Source organism: Fundulus heteroclitus, chromosome 7 (assembly GCF_011125445.2).
Source record: "Fundulus heteroclitus isolate FHET01 chromosome 7, MU-UCD_Fhet_4.1, whole genome shotgun sequence".
Lineage (NCBI taxonomy): Eukaryota > Metazoa > Chordata > Actinopteri > Cyprinodontiformes > Fundulidae > Fundulus > Fundulus heteroclitus.
The window spans coordinates 3312816-3327879 of record NC_046367.1 but is presented as its reverse complement, the minus strand read 5'-3'; the positions used below and the strand labels follow the sequence as shown (position 1 = coordinate 3327879).

At 41.6% G+C, this 15064-nt stretch overlaps 1 protein-coding gene across 1 annotated transcript in view; it reads right to left on the bottom strand.

Annotated features, from left to right (window-relative positions):
• Positions 1–13525, bottom strand: part of wdr4 (WD repeat domain 4) — a gene marked incomplete in the record, with an annotated part of 104418 nt that extends 90893 nt beyond the window's left edge. Inside the window, 3 exon segments of the mRNA XM_036138764.1 lie at positions 7182–7328; positions 12223–12291; positions 13306–13525. Coding sequence (XP_035994657.1) covers positions 7182–7328; positions 12223–12291; positions 13306–13388 — 299 coding nt within the window.
• Between the last annotated feature and the right edge of the window lie 1539 nt (positions 13526–15064).

The following is a 15064-nucleotide window of genomic DNA, read 5'->3' as shown; positions in this document are numbered from 1 at the left end:
TGGCTAAATTGGACCAGCCTGGTGGCCAATCATCATTAATTGCACATTGAACCAATAAGAGCAGAGTGTGAAGGTCCAATTAGCAGGGTAAAAGCACAGTTTTGCTCAAAAGATTGCAATGCACACAACATTATGGGTGACATGGGTGAGTTCAAAGGAGGACAAATTGTTGGTGCACATCTTGCTGGATGTGTCAAAACTTTCTTCAATTGAATAAAAACAAAACTGAAGTAATAATATTTGGACCAATAGAGGAGAGATCAAAAGTTAGCACACAGCTTCAGTCGCTTCAGCTAGGAACCAATGATCACGCCCGAAACCTTGGTGTAGTGATGGACTCAGACCTGAACCTCCAAAAGCATCTAAAGACAGTTACAAGGTCGGCTTTCTATCACCTGAGGAACTTTTCCAGGATTAAAGGACTAATGTCTCAAAAGGATCTGGAAAAACTAATCCATGCGTTTATATTTAGTAGAATTGATTACTGCAACGGTGTTTTCACAGGTCTGCGTAAAAAGTGGACCATACAGCTGCAGCTGATCCAGAACGCTGCTGCACGCGTCCTCACTAAGACTAAGAAAGTAGAGAACATCACCCCAGTTCTAAAGTCCTTACACTGGCTTCCTGTATCTCAGAGAATAGACTTTAAAATGCTTCTGTTAGTTTATAAATCCCTAAATGGCTTAGCACCTAAATACATCACAGACTTGTTATCAGTGTATCAATCATCCAGACCACTCAGGTCTTCTGGCTTCAGCCTACTCTGCATACCTAGAACCAGAACTAAACAAGGAGAAGCAGCATTTAGTTCCTATGCTCCGCTTATCTGGAACAAACTTCCAGAAAAGTTTGACTGTTCTAGTTAAACTGTTTTACTGTTTTTAATGTTCTTCTTTGTTTCTACATTCTATCTCTACTTGCTTTTATTCTATTTTCTATCTACATTTTATTCCTACTTGTGTTTATTTTGCTATAATTTAATCATGTAAAGCACTTTGCATTGTCTCTGTACTGAATTGTGCTATATAAATAAATTTCCCTTGCCTTGCATCTGTGACCAAGACAGCAAGTGTTTGTGATGTATCAAGAGCCACGGTGTCCAGGGTAATGTCAGCATATCACCAAGAAGGATGAACCACATCCAACAGGATTAACTGTGGACGCACGAGGAAGCTGTCTGAAAGGGATGTTCGGGTGCTAACCCGGATTGTGTCCAAAAAAAATAAAACCACATAACTCTACTTATAACTAACTTTCTGAAATATAAACTAAAGGTCATCAATCAGTTCTAAAACATCTTTAGATGAACTCTTGTTGAGCCCTGGAGTATGGAGGACCAAGTCTTCCATATTTAAAAATACAGAAATAAATAAATAATTTAATGTTTTCTTAAAACTTCTGAATACAAATTAAAATTACATAAATTAAACAAATTAATTTATCATCATTCATTTATATCAATTGTTCAAATTATTTAATTGTTACTTGTAAAAAAAAAAAATAAAAAAAAAAATATATAAAAAAAAAAAAAAAAAAAAAAAAATTACACCAGAGGGCCCAAGCGGCCCCTTAGTACGCCTATGGCTTTGACCGGCCCTGGCTGGCTCTCTGCTGCATGGAAAAATCCCAACAACTACAGCTCAATTTGGGGAGGGTTTGGGGTTGTTGCCGGTCTGAGGTGATTTGCAAAAAATCTATAAATCGTACACCAATGAGGGCTACATTTCCTGAATCCAGACAAAAAGACCTACATTTTGATGTATAATTTGTCTACGTAGAGTGAAAATTGAGCGAGTAGGCTGAAGTTGTTCGGTCTTTTTTACATAACTTTGACTTTGGGGTTGTTGCCGGTCTGAGGTGATTTGCGAAAAATCTATAAATCGTACACTAATGAGGGTTACATTTCCTGAATCCAGACAGAAATACCTACGTTTTGATGTATAATTTGTGCACGTAGATCAAAAACTGAGCGAGTATGCTAAAGTTGTTTGTTGTTTTTTAGACAATTTTGTCACCACGGTAGGTGAAAATGGCATGATTAAAAAATCTATAAGTCCTACACCAATGAGGTTTACATTTTCTGAACCCAGACAAAATGACCTACGTTTTGATGTATAATTTGTCTACGTAGAGTAAAAATTAAGCGAGTAGGCTGAAGTTGTTCGGTCTTTTTCGCATAAGTTTCACTTTGGGGTTGTTGCCGGTCTGAGGTGATTTGCAAGAAATCTAAAAGACCTACACCAATGAGGGTTACATTTCCTGAATCCAGACAGAAATGCCTACATGTTGATGTATAATTTGTGCACGTAGAGTGAAAATTGAGCGAGTAGTTTGGTGTTTTTTGGAGAATTTTGTCACCATGGTAACTGAAAATGGCGTGATGAGAAAACGATAAAAGATATGCACATTCCGTTTTCACTTCTGAATAGTTCAAAGATATATCTACAAACTGGAAGCTAAACGATGTTCGTAGGTGAAAGCATGACGACACAGTAGAGGGTTGAAAATGACCATTTTTCAGTGTTTTTTGGCGAATTTTGTTCCAACCGTAAGTCGAAATGGTGTCAAGTACAAAAAGCCCTGATCGCGGCGTCGAGACGAACGTTTCGATATATAGTATGTGGGGGTAGACCCTACGGTTCGGGCTGTATTAACGGTGACGGAATATTAATAAACAATAATAATAAAGAAATCCTTATTAGGTGCATAACATAAGGCCTCCGCCATGCATTTTCAATGCATAGGCGGGCGCCTAATTAAACTGAGACGGTCATGTTAGCACCCTAATTTCTGGTGACGTTAAGGGTTGTTTGGGCTCTGCTCATTTCATGTCTGATAACAGAGCAGCCGTTCAACCGGGCTTTATAAGCAGTGATGGGGATAACGGCATTGAAATAAACGGCCGTTACGTTTTTCAGTAACGAGTAAACTAACGAATTACTTTGACTGTCACTATAACGCCATTATCATTGCCAACAGCCCATTACTGCACGTTACTCAAGTCGCACAATGAACTTTTTTCACTTCATGATAGGACTCGTGCGCATGTTGTCATGAGAGAGAGGAGGATGAGAAAACCTCTCAGCAATTATTGGCTGATGTATAGTAAGATTACATCTTCAGCCAATCAGAGAAATTGGGTAGATGGGTGTTTCCACATTCACAGTGGAGGGTGTTTAGTGCTTGATCTGTACCGGTAGCACGATCCGTTCCATCAGCTCATTTGCGCGTGCGCGAACAGAATAACTTCCGGTAGGCAATATTTCGTTTTTCTTACTTTTTTATTCTTTTGTATTTTTTCGAGGCGGGGGTTTCTTTTTGTATATCTTTGTATTTGCGTTAATATTGCATATTCTAAAAATTAAACAACAGAAATACATAAAAATACATTATTTTTAATAGCAAAAATTTTTCACAGTCGTGGTTAGGGAAATAAAAATATATAAACCATTTCTTAAAGTACATAAAAAATCCAGCTATAAACACATATAGACGTATAGAAATGTATTTGATTTAGAAAATTCTTCAGTTTTTTTTAATCATTTATTTGATTTGCATATGTATTTTGTCCATCCATCCATTCATCCATCGTCTTCCGCTTATCCGGGGTCAGGTCGCGGGGGTAGCAGCTTCAGTATGGAGGCCCAGATGTCCCTCTCCCCAGCCACTTGGGCCAGCTCCTCCGGGGGAATCCCAAGGCGCTCCCAGGCCAGCCGGGAGACATAGTCCCTCCAGCGTGTCCTGGGTCTTCCCCTGGGCCTCCTCCCGGTGGGACGTGCCCGGAACACCTCACCAGGGAGGCGTCCAGGAGGCATCCTGACCAGATGCCCGAGCCACCTCAACTGGCTCCTCTCGACGTGAATGAGCAGCGGCTCTACTCTGAGTCCTCCCCGGATGACTGAGCTCCTCACCCTATCTCTAAGGGAGAGCCCAGACACACTACGGAGAAAACTCATTTCGGCCGCTTGTAGCCGGGATTTCGTTCTTTCGGTCACGACCCAAAGCTCGTGACCATAGATGAGGGTAGGAACGTAGATCGACCGGTAAATCGAGAGCGTCGCCTTTTGGCTCAGCTCTCTCTTCACCACAACGGATCGGTACAGCGCCCGCTTCAAAGCAGACACCGCACCAATCCGCCTGTCGATCTCCCGCTCCATCTTCCCCTCATTCGTGAACAAGACCCCAAGATACTTGAACTCCTCCGCTAGGGGCAGCACATCCTCCCCAACCCGAAGGAGGCACTCTACCCTTTTCCGGTTCAAGACCATGGTCTCGGATTTGGAGGCACTGATTTTCATCCCGGACGCTTCGCACTCAGCTGCGAACCACTCCAGGGAGAGCTGTAGATCACGCCCTGATGAAGCCAATAGGACCACGTCATCCGCGAATAGCAGAGACGCAATCCTAAGGCCACCAAAACGGATCCCCTCAACATTTTGGCTGTGCCTAGAAATTTTGTCCATAAAACTTATGAACAGAATCGGTGACAAAGGGCAACTTTGGCGGAGTCCAACTCTCACCGGAAACGAGTCCGACTTACTGCCAGCAGACTCTGACACCAGTCATACAGAGACCTGACAGCCCTTATTAAAGGGCCAGGTATTCCATACTCCCGGAGTACCCCCCACAGGATCCCTCGAGGGACACGGTCGAATGCCTTCTCCAGATCCACAAAGCACATGTAGACTGGTTGGGCAAACTCCCATGCCCCTTCCAGGATCCTGCCGAGGGTGTAGAGCTGATCCAGTATTCCACGGCCAGGACGGAAAAGCAACGCACGTTACTTTTACTGGTAACTTGTTACTTTTATAGTGGAGTAACTCAGTTACTTTTTCGGAGAAGTAACTATGCCTGTGCCTCCTCTCCTCCCTTCCACACAACCCAAAGTGTTACAGGAGTTTTTCTTTCCACTGTCGCTTCATGCTTGCTCAGTATGAGGGATTGCTGCAAAGCCATGGACAAGGCAGACAACTCTCCCTGTGGATCTACGCTTCTCCTGGAGTGAATGCTGCTTAAAGGGACTTTGATGCAATCAACAGGTTCCATTATGTAGGAAATTTTTGACCACTCTGTATAATCTGACCCAATCTGTATAATATGATTAAATTTGAGTTTGTAAAGTGCCATGAGATGACATGTTTCATGAATTGGCAATATATAAATAACACTGAATTGAATTGAATAGAAGACAAAGAAGAATCTACTTGTTTGCGTGTGCACAGTGCGTGAGGTCGCGGGAAATCGGCTCGTAGTGGTGGTAACTCCGCTTCAACAGCAGGACAGACTCACGATCACTCACGAGGGCCGACTGAATTTCAAACATGTTTGATTTTCAACCGACGGTCCGATTCCTGATCGGGAGGTTGTCGTGAGAGGCGAATCGTCCCTCGTTACCCCCTGTATATTATACGATGCACGATCAAGCTGAAACTCGGCCTGATCCAAAACAATTCTCGCACGACTGAAGAATCGGCCGAAAAAGGCAAAAAGTCAGAGTGTATGCCCAGTTTAACAGGGCACTTCACTCTCGGACTAAAAGGTCTTGTGGTGGTTCCAAGAGTCTCTAAACCTAGAATGGGAAGCAGATCCTTTAGTTATCAGGGTCCACGCCTGTAGAACAAACACCTGGTTTTGGTCCGTGAGGCAGACACCCTGTCTACTTTTAAGACCAAGCTTCAAACTTTCCTGTTTGACAAAGCTTATAGTCAGAGTGGCTTATGTTACCCTGAGCTACCTCTATAATTATGCTTCTATAGACTTAGGCTACTGGAGGACATCAGGGCCTATTTTTCTCACTCTACTAAGTTCTACTGTTCTCCAATTTTCATTGCTTGTCATCATTTCAGCTTTTTGCTCCCTCTCTTTTTTATTCATAGTAGGTACACCTGGTCTGGCGTTCTGTTAGCTGTGACATCATCCAGGGAAGACAGATCACCCACTATCACCATCTAATGTAGAACAGATTACTGGATCAATGTGTGCTTCTGTGCTTGTTTATCTCTCTTGTTGTGTCTCTGCTCTGTCTTCTCTAACCCCCAGTCGGTCGAGGCAGATGACCGTTCATACTGAGCCCGGTTCTGCTAGAGGCTTTCCTTCCTGTTAATGGGGAGTTTTTGTTTCTACTGTTTTCTTTCTACAAACTTTTTTTGACAAATCTGTATAATCTGACCCAATCAGTATAATCTGATTGAATTTGACTTTGGAAAGTGCCCTGAGATGACATGTTTCATGAATTGGCGCTATATAAATAAAATTGAATTCAATTCAATCTAAGGAAGCTTAGTGCAGATAAATCATCAGACACTAAAGCAGACTGGGCACACTCCAGTGGCACATTCCTATTGAGGGCAAATCTGACCACAACACTGGTGTTGTTTGGGAAGCCCTAACTTTCTACTGGGCACTCGCCCCCTGACTGTACAACTCATCAGGGAGTAGGTATCTGGTTTAAGATTATTTTATGTTTTGTGTGTTTATATGCTTTGGCAACGCCGTATTGCAGTAATGTCAACAAAGCAACTTGTATTAAATGTGCGTCTGAATGCTGGACATTTTCAGGGGAAGTCCAACAACGAAATTGCCCTCTTGTAAATGTGTAACCACTGCAATAAAAATGTGCTCACAGTGGTAAATCCTTCAAAAGAAAGAAAATTTTGCATGGGTATTACCACGAAAAAGAGTGTTCACTTTCCTGAATTTACACAGTAAATGCTATGAAGGTGAAATTTTATAGATCATACTCTGACATCCTGTTTTCCTGATAGCAGCATGGCGCTGCACCACAGGAAGCAGACAGAAACACTGAGAAGAAGCATTACAATCAATACGGTTGCAATGCCATACATGTTTTAATATTGAACACCGCAGTTTTTCTTGAGTAGTTCAGAGTTTAAACTGGTATTGTTGTGCATTCTTGGTGTAAACTTAACCTTCAAGCAAACGCCTCCCAAAAGAATACCACCCCTGTTGAGAAACACTACTGTAGAACTTGACTGCATGATTAAGGAGGCAATTCAGCCATTCGATCATGGTTGTTTAGGACCATTGAAATACAGAAAACCAAGAAAGGCAAAAATTAGCACACAGTTGATGTGCGGCTGTAATAGATGTCGTCATCGCTTTATGCAAGAGCAGAACAGAAAGATTATGACTTTCCACAGGCCCAATATCCAAAAGTGTACCTGATGCCAATGCAGTGCCATGTAGGTTCACTCTTAAACAGAACCAGTCGTTTGGTGTCATCAGTTAATGCCATCAGTCTTCCAGATGAAGATCCAGCAAAAGCCAGGACTCGGTCACTTCCGGTGTCCTCTGAGGCATCGCCATCACTAAAGAGGAAACAAAAGATCTTGCTATAAAATTACTACCATCCTTTACTTTTGTACAGGGTTTCCCCCACTGTTTTATAGACTTGGCAGACCAGCAGGCTTTACTTGCCCCCCCACCCCCCAGGACAAGCCTTATTTGTTTATTTTAAATATGTTTTATACACCAGTAAATGTGATATCAAAGATATCCCTAACCCAAAGATATGTATAGTATGGTTGTCAAAATAGTCAATGCCATGATATAATCCAGGGGTTCTCAAAGATTGGTGGCGTGAAGGCGTGACAGATGTGTGCAAGAAAATCCTTACCCTTTTTTGTGCAGGAAATATAGGTGTTACAGTTAAAAAGGTCCTTCTAAATCCTACTAAATGTGACCACAGCACCATCAGCTGTTTGGTCTGTACCTGCAGTCACTAGTACATGTAACCCTACAGACATTCAGCTATGAATGTCTGTAGAAAATATTAAAACACTCCTGATAGAGCATAAAACTTAGGTGTCATTCACAATTTTCAGCCTTTACGCAAGCATACAAACCATACAATGGGAGGATGGATTGGGATTGAGGCCTTCACAGTTCACAATTTGTGTATTAACTCACTTGTTACACACATATGCTTAGAGCTGTGGTTCCCAAACTTTTTTAGCCACGCACCCCCTTCTGTGTCCCAACCGGCTTGACACACCCCCAATCTTCAAAAATAAAATAAAATAAATAAATAATACTTTTTTTAATAGCCATATTAAAAGGCGGCATGTTTAATCATGGTCAAATAGGCAGAACACGCATAAAAAAAAGAAGTTACAATAACACAACCATTCTAACAAAAAAGTTATGGAAATAAATTGGAAATTGTAATAAGGTTACACACGACATCTACAACAGGATCCTGATGATTTTCAGGTGCATCGGTGGCTCAGCCTGGAGCGACAGAAAGAAAGACACACTCAGATCGGTCACACTTTCAGCGACATAGAGTAACAATAACAGAGCGCCCACCTCAATGAAGCTCTTATTAATCACAGAAATAAAAAGTTATTTCCTGATAGTTTCACAGCGTTTACATTGAGCAGGTAAACACGCCCATGGCAACACACCTCAGCTCCCCACACCTCCCTCCACCGGTTGCTGATTTCCCTGTCTGAATACGTGCTAAAACTGCACCTTAAAAATGATCTGCACTTATATGAATCACAATGAAACGTGAGCATAGCACAACCCCAGGGGTGTGAGCACCACACTTTTGGGAATCCCTGGCTTAGAGCATTGTTAGAAGAGAGCTTTTTCGTGGGTTGTTTGAGCTTTTAGATAGATTTCACTGCTCAGCTTTATGGGGGCGAGAGATCACCCTCTGCAGAGTGGGACCGTTATTTCATTTCTGCTTTTTAGCCGCACCTGAAGGAGAGTTTTTTAGAATCCTTGTCATTCTTTTATAACCTTCTGATTTTTGTATCTGTTATTTTTAATCTTATATTTTGTCCTGTTTTGATCACATTTTATTTACTCAAAAACTTCAGTTTTTGGTTCTTGACTGGGTATTGAAATAAAGGTGAATTGGTTTTAACTCTCTCTCAAAGTCACACCGTAGGTTCCAAAAGAGACAGAAGCCCCTGTTGCTAGTCATAGTGATTCTGGCTCTTTTTAAAACTGGTTCCTCCATCCCCCTCACGCATCACAAATATCTTCTTATTAAGGGTCTTACATCTATAGCAGCCATGTAGGTTTTATTATTTAATTTCAATTTTGATTGTGTGGTGCAATAAAGCCACGGGGAATAAGATCAGACTGAGTTGGAAACAACATGAAAGGTGACACTTATCCCGTTTACACTCCCCCTTTTTAATCGTGCCGAGACCAGTCCGAGCTCGGTAACCGAGATAACTATCGAGTGTAAATGGAACGCAAATTGAACTGCACCGTGCCAGACACAACCGGACCACGCTAAATTTAGACCAGTTCAATACGTGGGTTCGGCTTGGTTTTTCAGTAGCCCGGTTCTCTAATAACAAAGAGCGCATGAGCAGACCGCGTCATCTCCTTACAGCCAGCTGACATTTCAGACATTCATAAAAATACTAGCTTCCCTACCGTGACACACTGTTTCCAGTGATGATTCTGCTTAGCAGTGTGATGAACCTCAGCGTCTGTCGTTGTTTCCTGCGTCTGTAAATCCTTATTAGACGTTAGTTTGTCTTATCCACTTCCCAAAAGCTGACTGTCAAGTAAATTTACCAAAAGTTGCCGTCTTCGCCTGACTGATGAACGGAACACTGTTATCATGCTGGAAACACTCCTGAATAGGTGTACACAATTGATACTCCTTAAGGTCTGTGGTTTCATGAGTCTTTTTACTCAATGTTTCAGGATAATTGTTTGCAAACGTGTTGGTAAAATGTAATTTGCGCACTGTTAAGAGGGTGATGAGTCCGAGGAACCCTGGCCAGGTCCCTGAGAAATACTGTAGCCTTGAGAATGTGGGTTTAGAGCTCCCTTATTAGGCACAGAGGAAAATGCGTCTTCCTCTGTGTTTAATATTAAAGTTGCCACTCTGACAGACACGCGGTTGATTTCGGGTTAATGTTTGAACATTCTTTATCAAAACCAAGTTTTTCTGTACAGATTAAGAGGAAGAATTTGTCTTGATGGGGAGGCGCCAAGACGTGGGTGGATATTGGGTTTAAATGGTCACCTAAGGGTCTCTTGAAGACACTTTAAAATAGAGTTACCCATGGATACTTGATGAAAGTGATGATTGATTTTAAATGGGTCGGAGTATGCGCGTGATTACTTAAACCGGTTATGAAGCATTAATCGTCGAAGTGGCAGATCAGCGAGATTTTTCTCACAGATGATGTCCACATACCTATTCATTACTTCTGATAATTTTTTTTCGGTCTCCTACCCGCATCTCTCGTTTTTTTGCATTCACAAAATCCATGGAATCAAAACAATCTCGCTAGGCGGACTTTCCCAGTGACGTCATACAGTGAGTCGCAAACCTGGAAGCCGGCACCCGCTATACTGTCTGAGTACTAAATGGATAACGTTGTTTTGCTTTCACGGCTTTTTTACAAGATGCCTCATCGTTGTGTCGCTATGTACTGTTCCCATGAAGATGGAAGATTGCATGAGGGGCCAAAAGACATACTTAGAGCCCCTTAGTGGCTCGTAATTTTAAAGACAACTGCCTCGGTGCTCTTCACCACCGCTGGCTTTGGTTTCAAGTCCATGGGCATCCTTAAGATGTTCAGAACCCACCCGCCCCCGGCCAAATCGGATATTGAACCAATAGCCAATGAATTGCTGCCAAAACCAGAGGGAGATCTTTCTATCTGAATACTTAAAACATATACACAGGGAACATACAGGGGTTGGACAATGAAACTGAAACACCTCTCATTTTAGTGTGGGAGGTTTCATGGCTAAATTAGACCAGCCTGGTGGCCAATCTTCATTAATTGCACATTGAACCAATAAGAGCAGAGTATGAAGGTCCAATTAGCAGGGTAAAAGCACAGTTTTGCTCAAAATATTACAATGCACACAACATTATGGGTGACATACCAGAGTTCAAAAGAGGACAAATTGTTGGTGCATGTCTTGCTGGCGCATCTGTGACCAAGACAGCAAGTCTTTGTGATGTATCAAGAGCCACAGTATCCAGGGTAATGTCAACATACCACCAAGAAGGACGAACCACATCCAACAGGATTAACTGTGGACGCAAGAGGAAGCTGTCTGAAAGGGATGTTTGGGTGCTAACCCGGATTGTATCCATAAAACATAAAACCACGGCTCCCCAAATCATGGCAGAATTAAATGTGCACCTCAACTCTCCCGTTTCCACCAAAACTGTCCATCGGGAGCTCCACAGGGTCAATATCCATGGCCGGGCTGCTATAGCCAAACCTTTGGTCACTCGTGCCAATGGCAAACGTCGGTTTCAATGGTGCAAGGAGCGCAAATCTTGGGCTGTGGACAATTTGAAACATGTATTGTTCTCTGATGAGTCCACCTTTACTGTTTTCCCCACATCCGGGAGTTACGGTGTGGAGAAGCCCCAAAAAAGCGTACCATCCAGACTGTTGCATGCCCAGAGGGAAGCATGGGGGTGGATCTGTGATGTTTTGGGCTGCCATATCATGGCATTCCCTTGGCCTCATACTTGTGCTAGATGGGCGCTTCACTGCCAAGGACTACCGAACCATTCTGGAGGACCATGTGCATCCAATGGTTCAAACATTGTATCCTGAAGAGGTGCCGTGTATCAGGATGACAGTGCACCAATACACACAGCAAGACTGGTGAAAGATTGGTTTGATGGACATTAAAAGTAAAGTTGAACATCTCCCATGGCCTGCACAGTCACCAGATCTAAATATTATTGAGCCACTTTGGGGTGTTTTGGAGGAGCAAGTCAGGAAACATTTTCCTCCACCAGCATCACGTCGTGACCTGGCCACTACCCTGCAAGAAGAATGGCTTAAAATCCCTCTGACCACTGTGCAGGACTTGTATATGTCATTCCCAAGACGAATTGACGCTGTATTGGCCGCAAAAGGAGGCCCATACTAATAAATTATTGTGGTCTAAAACCAAGTGTTTCAGTTTCATTGTCCAACCCCTGTAGACGTTCACTATTTTCTGCCACATACAATACTGCGGTGACGTTGACGTACAACGCCCAATGAAACGTCTACTCTTATATTATGTCTATAGTGTGACAGATGTCTACAACATAGGCTAACGCTAGCTGTTATTAGCTTGACAGACAGAGAGCCAATGACTGGGTAGCATTTGGATCTGAGCTCTGAGTGCTGCACCACACAACTGTTAAACCAGTGCTGGGGGAGACCCAGCAGTATATCCATTCATCTCCAGCATTCTCTTTACCTGACATTTTCATCTTTTGCACTTTTTGCCTTCTTCTCAGCACAGCTGCAGTCAAACACAAATGGTTCCCTGCAAAACAGCACAGACAGGTTAATATATAAACATGTGAATTGTGACGGCCATAGTGATAGACCAAATTATTATTCTGTTTAAAACAGCACCTTATTAACAGAAAACAGTCTATCACTACTTACAGGCTTTTTAAAACTACATTAGAACTGTTCAGGTAACAAAAATATATATATTTAGACATAAAGAACTACATGGTGGCTAAAATTGTTTGTGTGATAAATTAAACCTAACCTGTCCTGTAAAAAGGTAGTCGGTCCTTTCCACTTTCTCAAGTGTTTGCTGAGGTTCAAAATTAACGTCTTCTGGGTTTCGTACACGATTTGAAACAGCATTTAATTTAATCAAATGTTATGGGATGGAATTGCATAACTGTCTAAATTAAAAATTAATTTATTAAAATTGGTCTGCTTATATAGCTCTGGGATTATTTTTGTGTTGAAATTTGGTGATTTATCATAGAAGGCATGGAGTTCAGTGATACTGCTCCTGTCTGCGTTGCATTTTAGCCCGACATTGTTACGACTTTGTCTCCGATACGAAATTAAACTGTATTTATGTACGCCTTAAGTTAAGGTTCCATGAATCTATTCCAATGGAGAGGCAATTCCAGCTAATGCTGGTTATTGTTAGGGGATTCTTTTAAACAAAACCGGTGCAAAGTTATATAAATGCCCAACAATATTACGGAAACTTGCTTGTTGAGGATTAACTTTAAGGTATATCTTCTTACAAGATGAGCAGTAAAGCCAGCTTCTTGGTGGTTTTAAAACCACGTGTGAACTGTAAGACTGCATGTGAAAACAGTTGCTTGTGTGCTCAGTTTTCTTAGCAGATGGTGTCAACAATAACAACGACGACAACGAAAAAAAACGTACTTTTCCAATGGGCACCCTGGCACGTATTGTTCACGTGAAAGTGTGAGCAGCAATGTCTACTCGCCTTGCAAATCGGGAACAACCATCTAGTCAATGTCAGGAAAAAGAAACTCAAAATAATGAAATCAGTTCCAACCTGGACTCTTTCGTGTGGATCGCTATGAGCTTGTTGCCACAGGCTGTCAGAATCCATTCTCCGCAGAAAACCAAGCCAGACATAATTCACGTGGTCGACGTGGATGCTCAAAACGCACGTTTTTTACTTGCGAAATATGGCAAGTACACTTCGTTGGAGCATACAGAAAGGGGCAGGGACGGACCACGCAACAGAGCCATACCATATTTGGAAATCGAACCATTAAGCTCCGGAAATGAAGGGGGCGCTGTCACTACCCGATCTGTACCGGTAGCACCATAGACATACCATAGACATATATATGTCTGTGGGTAGCACCATAGACCACAGACATATATACAGACATAATATAAGAGTAGACCCCGCATTGACTGTCGCGGCGCAGGAATTACGGCCGCCATCTTGGGGCGGTCGACCTGCTACCCTAACCTGCTGATTCAAGCTGAACACACTAATGATACCTCAGCACTGTGCGGCTTATTTTTGTTTAAATCGACGGACTATTGACGTTTGGGCTCGAGGGATGACTTTTCACAAGTAAAATTAAAATATATTTATATTATAATGTAATTTTTCTAATATTACATAGTGAGATACAGGTCTACACGTCCAAGTTTTTGTGACTTAGTCTCTCCAGCTTTATACATTGGTGAATAATATATATATATATATATATATATATATATATATATATATATATATATATATATATATATATATATATATATAATTCGCTAATGTCAAAGTTCTAATGCCTTCACAGAGCAGCTAAAATACAGATAGATAGATAGATAGATAGATAGATAGATAGATAGATAGATAGATAGATAGATAGATAGATAGATAAATAGATAGATTTTTTTTTTTTTTTTTTTTGTTATGGCTTGGCTGTTGGACCATAACAAATCAAAGGGAAGCCCCGCATGGGAAAACTTAAAATGGGATTTATTTAACAAAAATCATAACTGGTTGGAGAGAGAGAGAGAAAGAATGAGCTGAGCTCCTCCGAGCTGGGGTCCGTTCTTCGTACGTTGCTTAAAACATCCGAGATCAAATCACACATCCAAGATGATTTCATCCGGCTAATCCTGATCGGGCTAATTGGGTTCTTCGAACACACCTGTTGTTTACGATTAGTATGGCTGGATTGAGTTATCTGAGACAACTGCGCGTTCATGTGTTTGTTTAAAAGGGGAAATGTATCGATAGTAGAAACATTGATCAGCAACGCTGCTATTGGCTGTTCAGCATGGCCAAAGAGCGCGCGCAATTTTTCTCCCAAGCAGAACAAGAGCTTGGAAGGTTATGCTGAATTTGAGTCATTAATTAAAACACCTCAAAATCTGTTAAAGCCAGGAGAGAGGGCTGGCAAAAAGCAGCAGACAAATTAATGCGTAAATACTGTCCATGGTAGATGTTTCTATCACTTTCTACAGTATGAATTTTTGCATTTTAATAATCTCATATTTACTTTATTTTTTATATCGGAGCCTCCACAGGACCCACTAGAACATGGGGACAAGTAAAAGTGAAATACAAGAATATTCTACAAAATGGTAGCCTATAATTATACTTTATTTTAAAAAGGCACTTGTTATGTCAAGAGATCCAAATTTCAGTGTCCTTCCTTAGACACAGGAAGTAAAGGACATGTGCAAACTGGGAATTTTAACAAAAAAAAATCTTTATCCATAAAAATTAAAATTTTCCTTTTCCAAGTCATCCACAGTTTACACGGTAAAACTGTATTGCTCCGTGG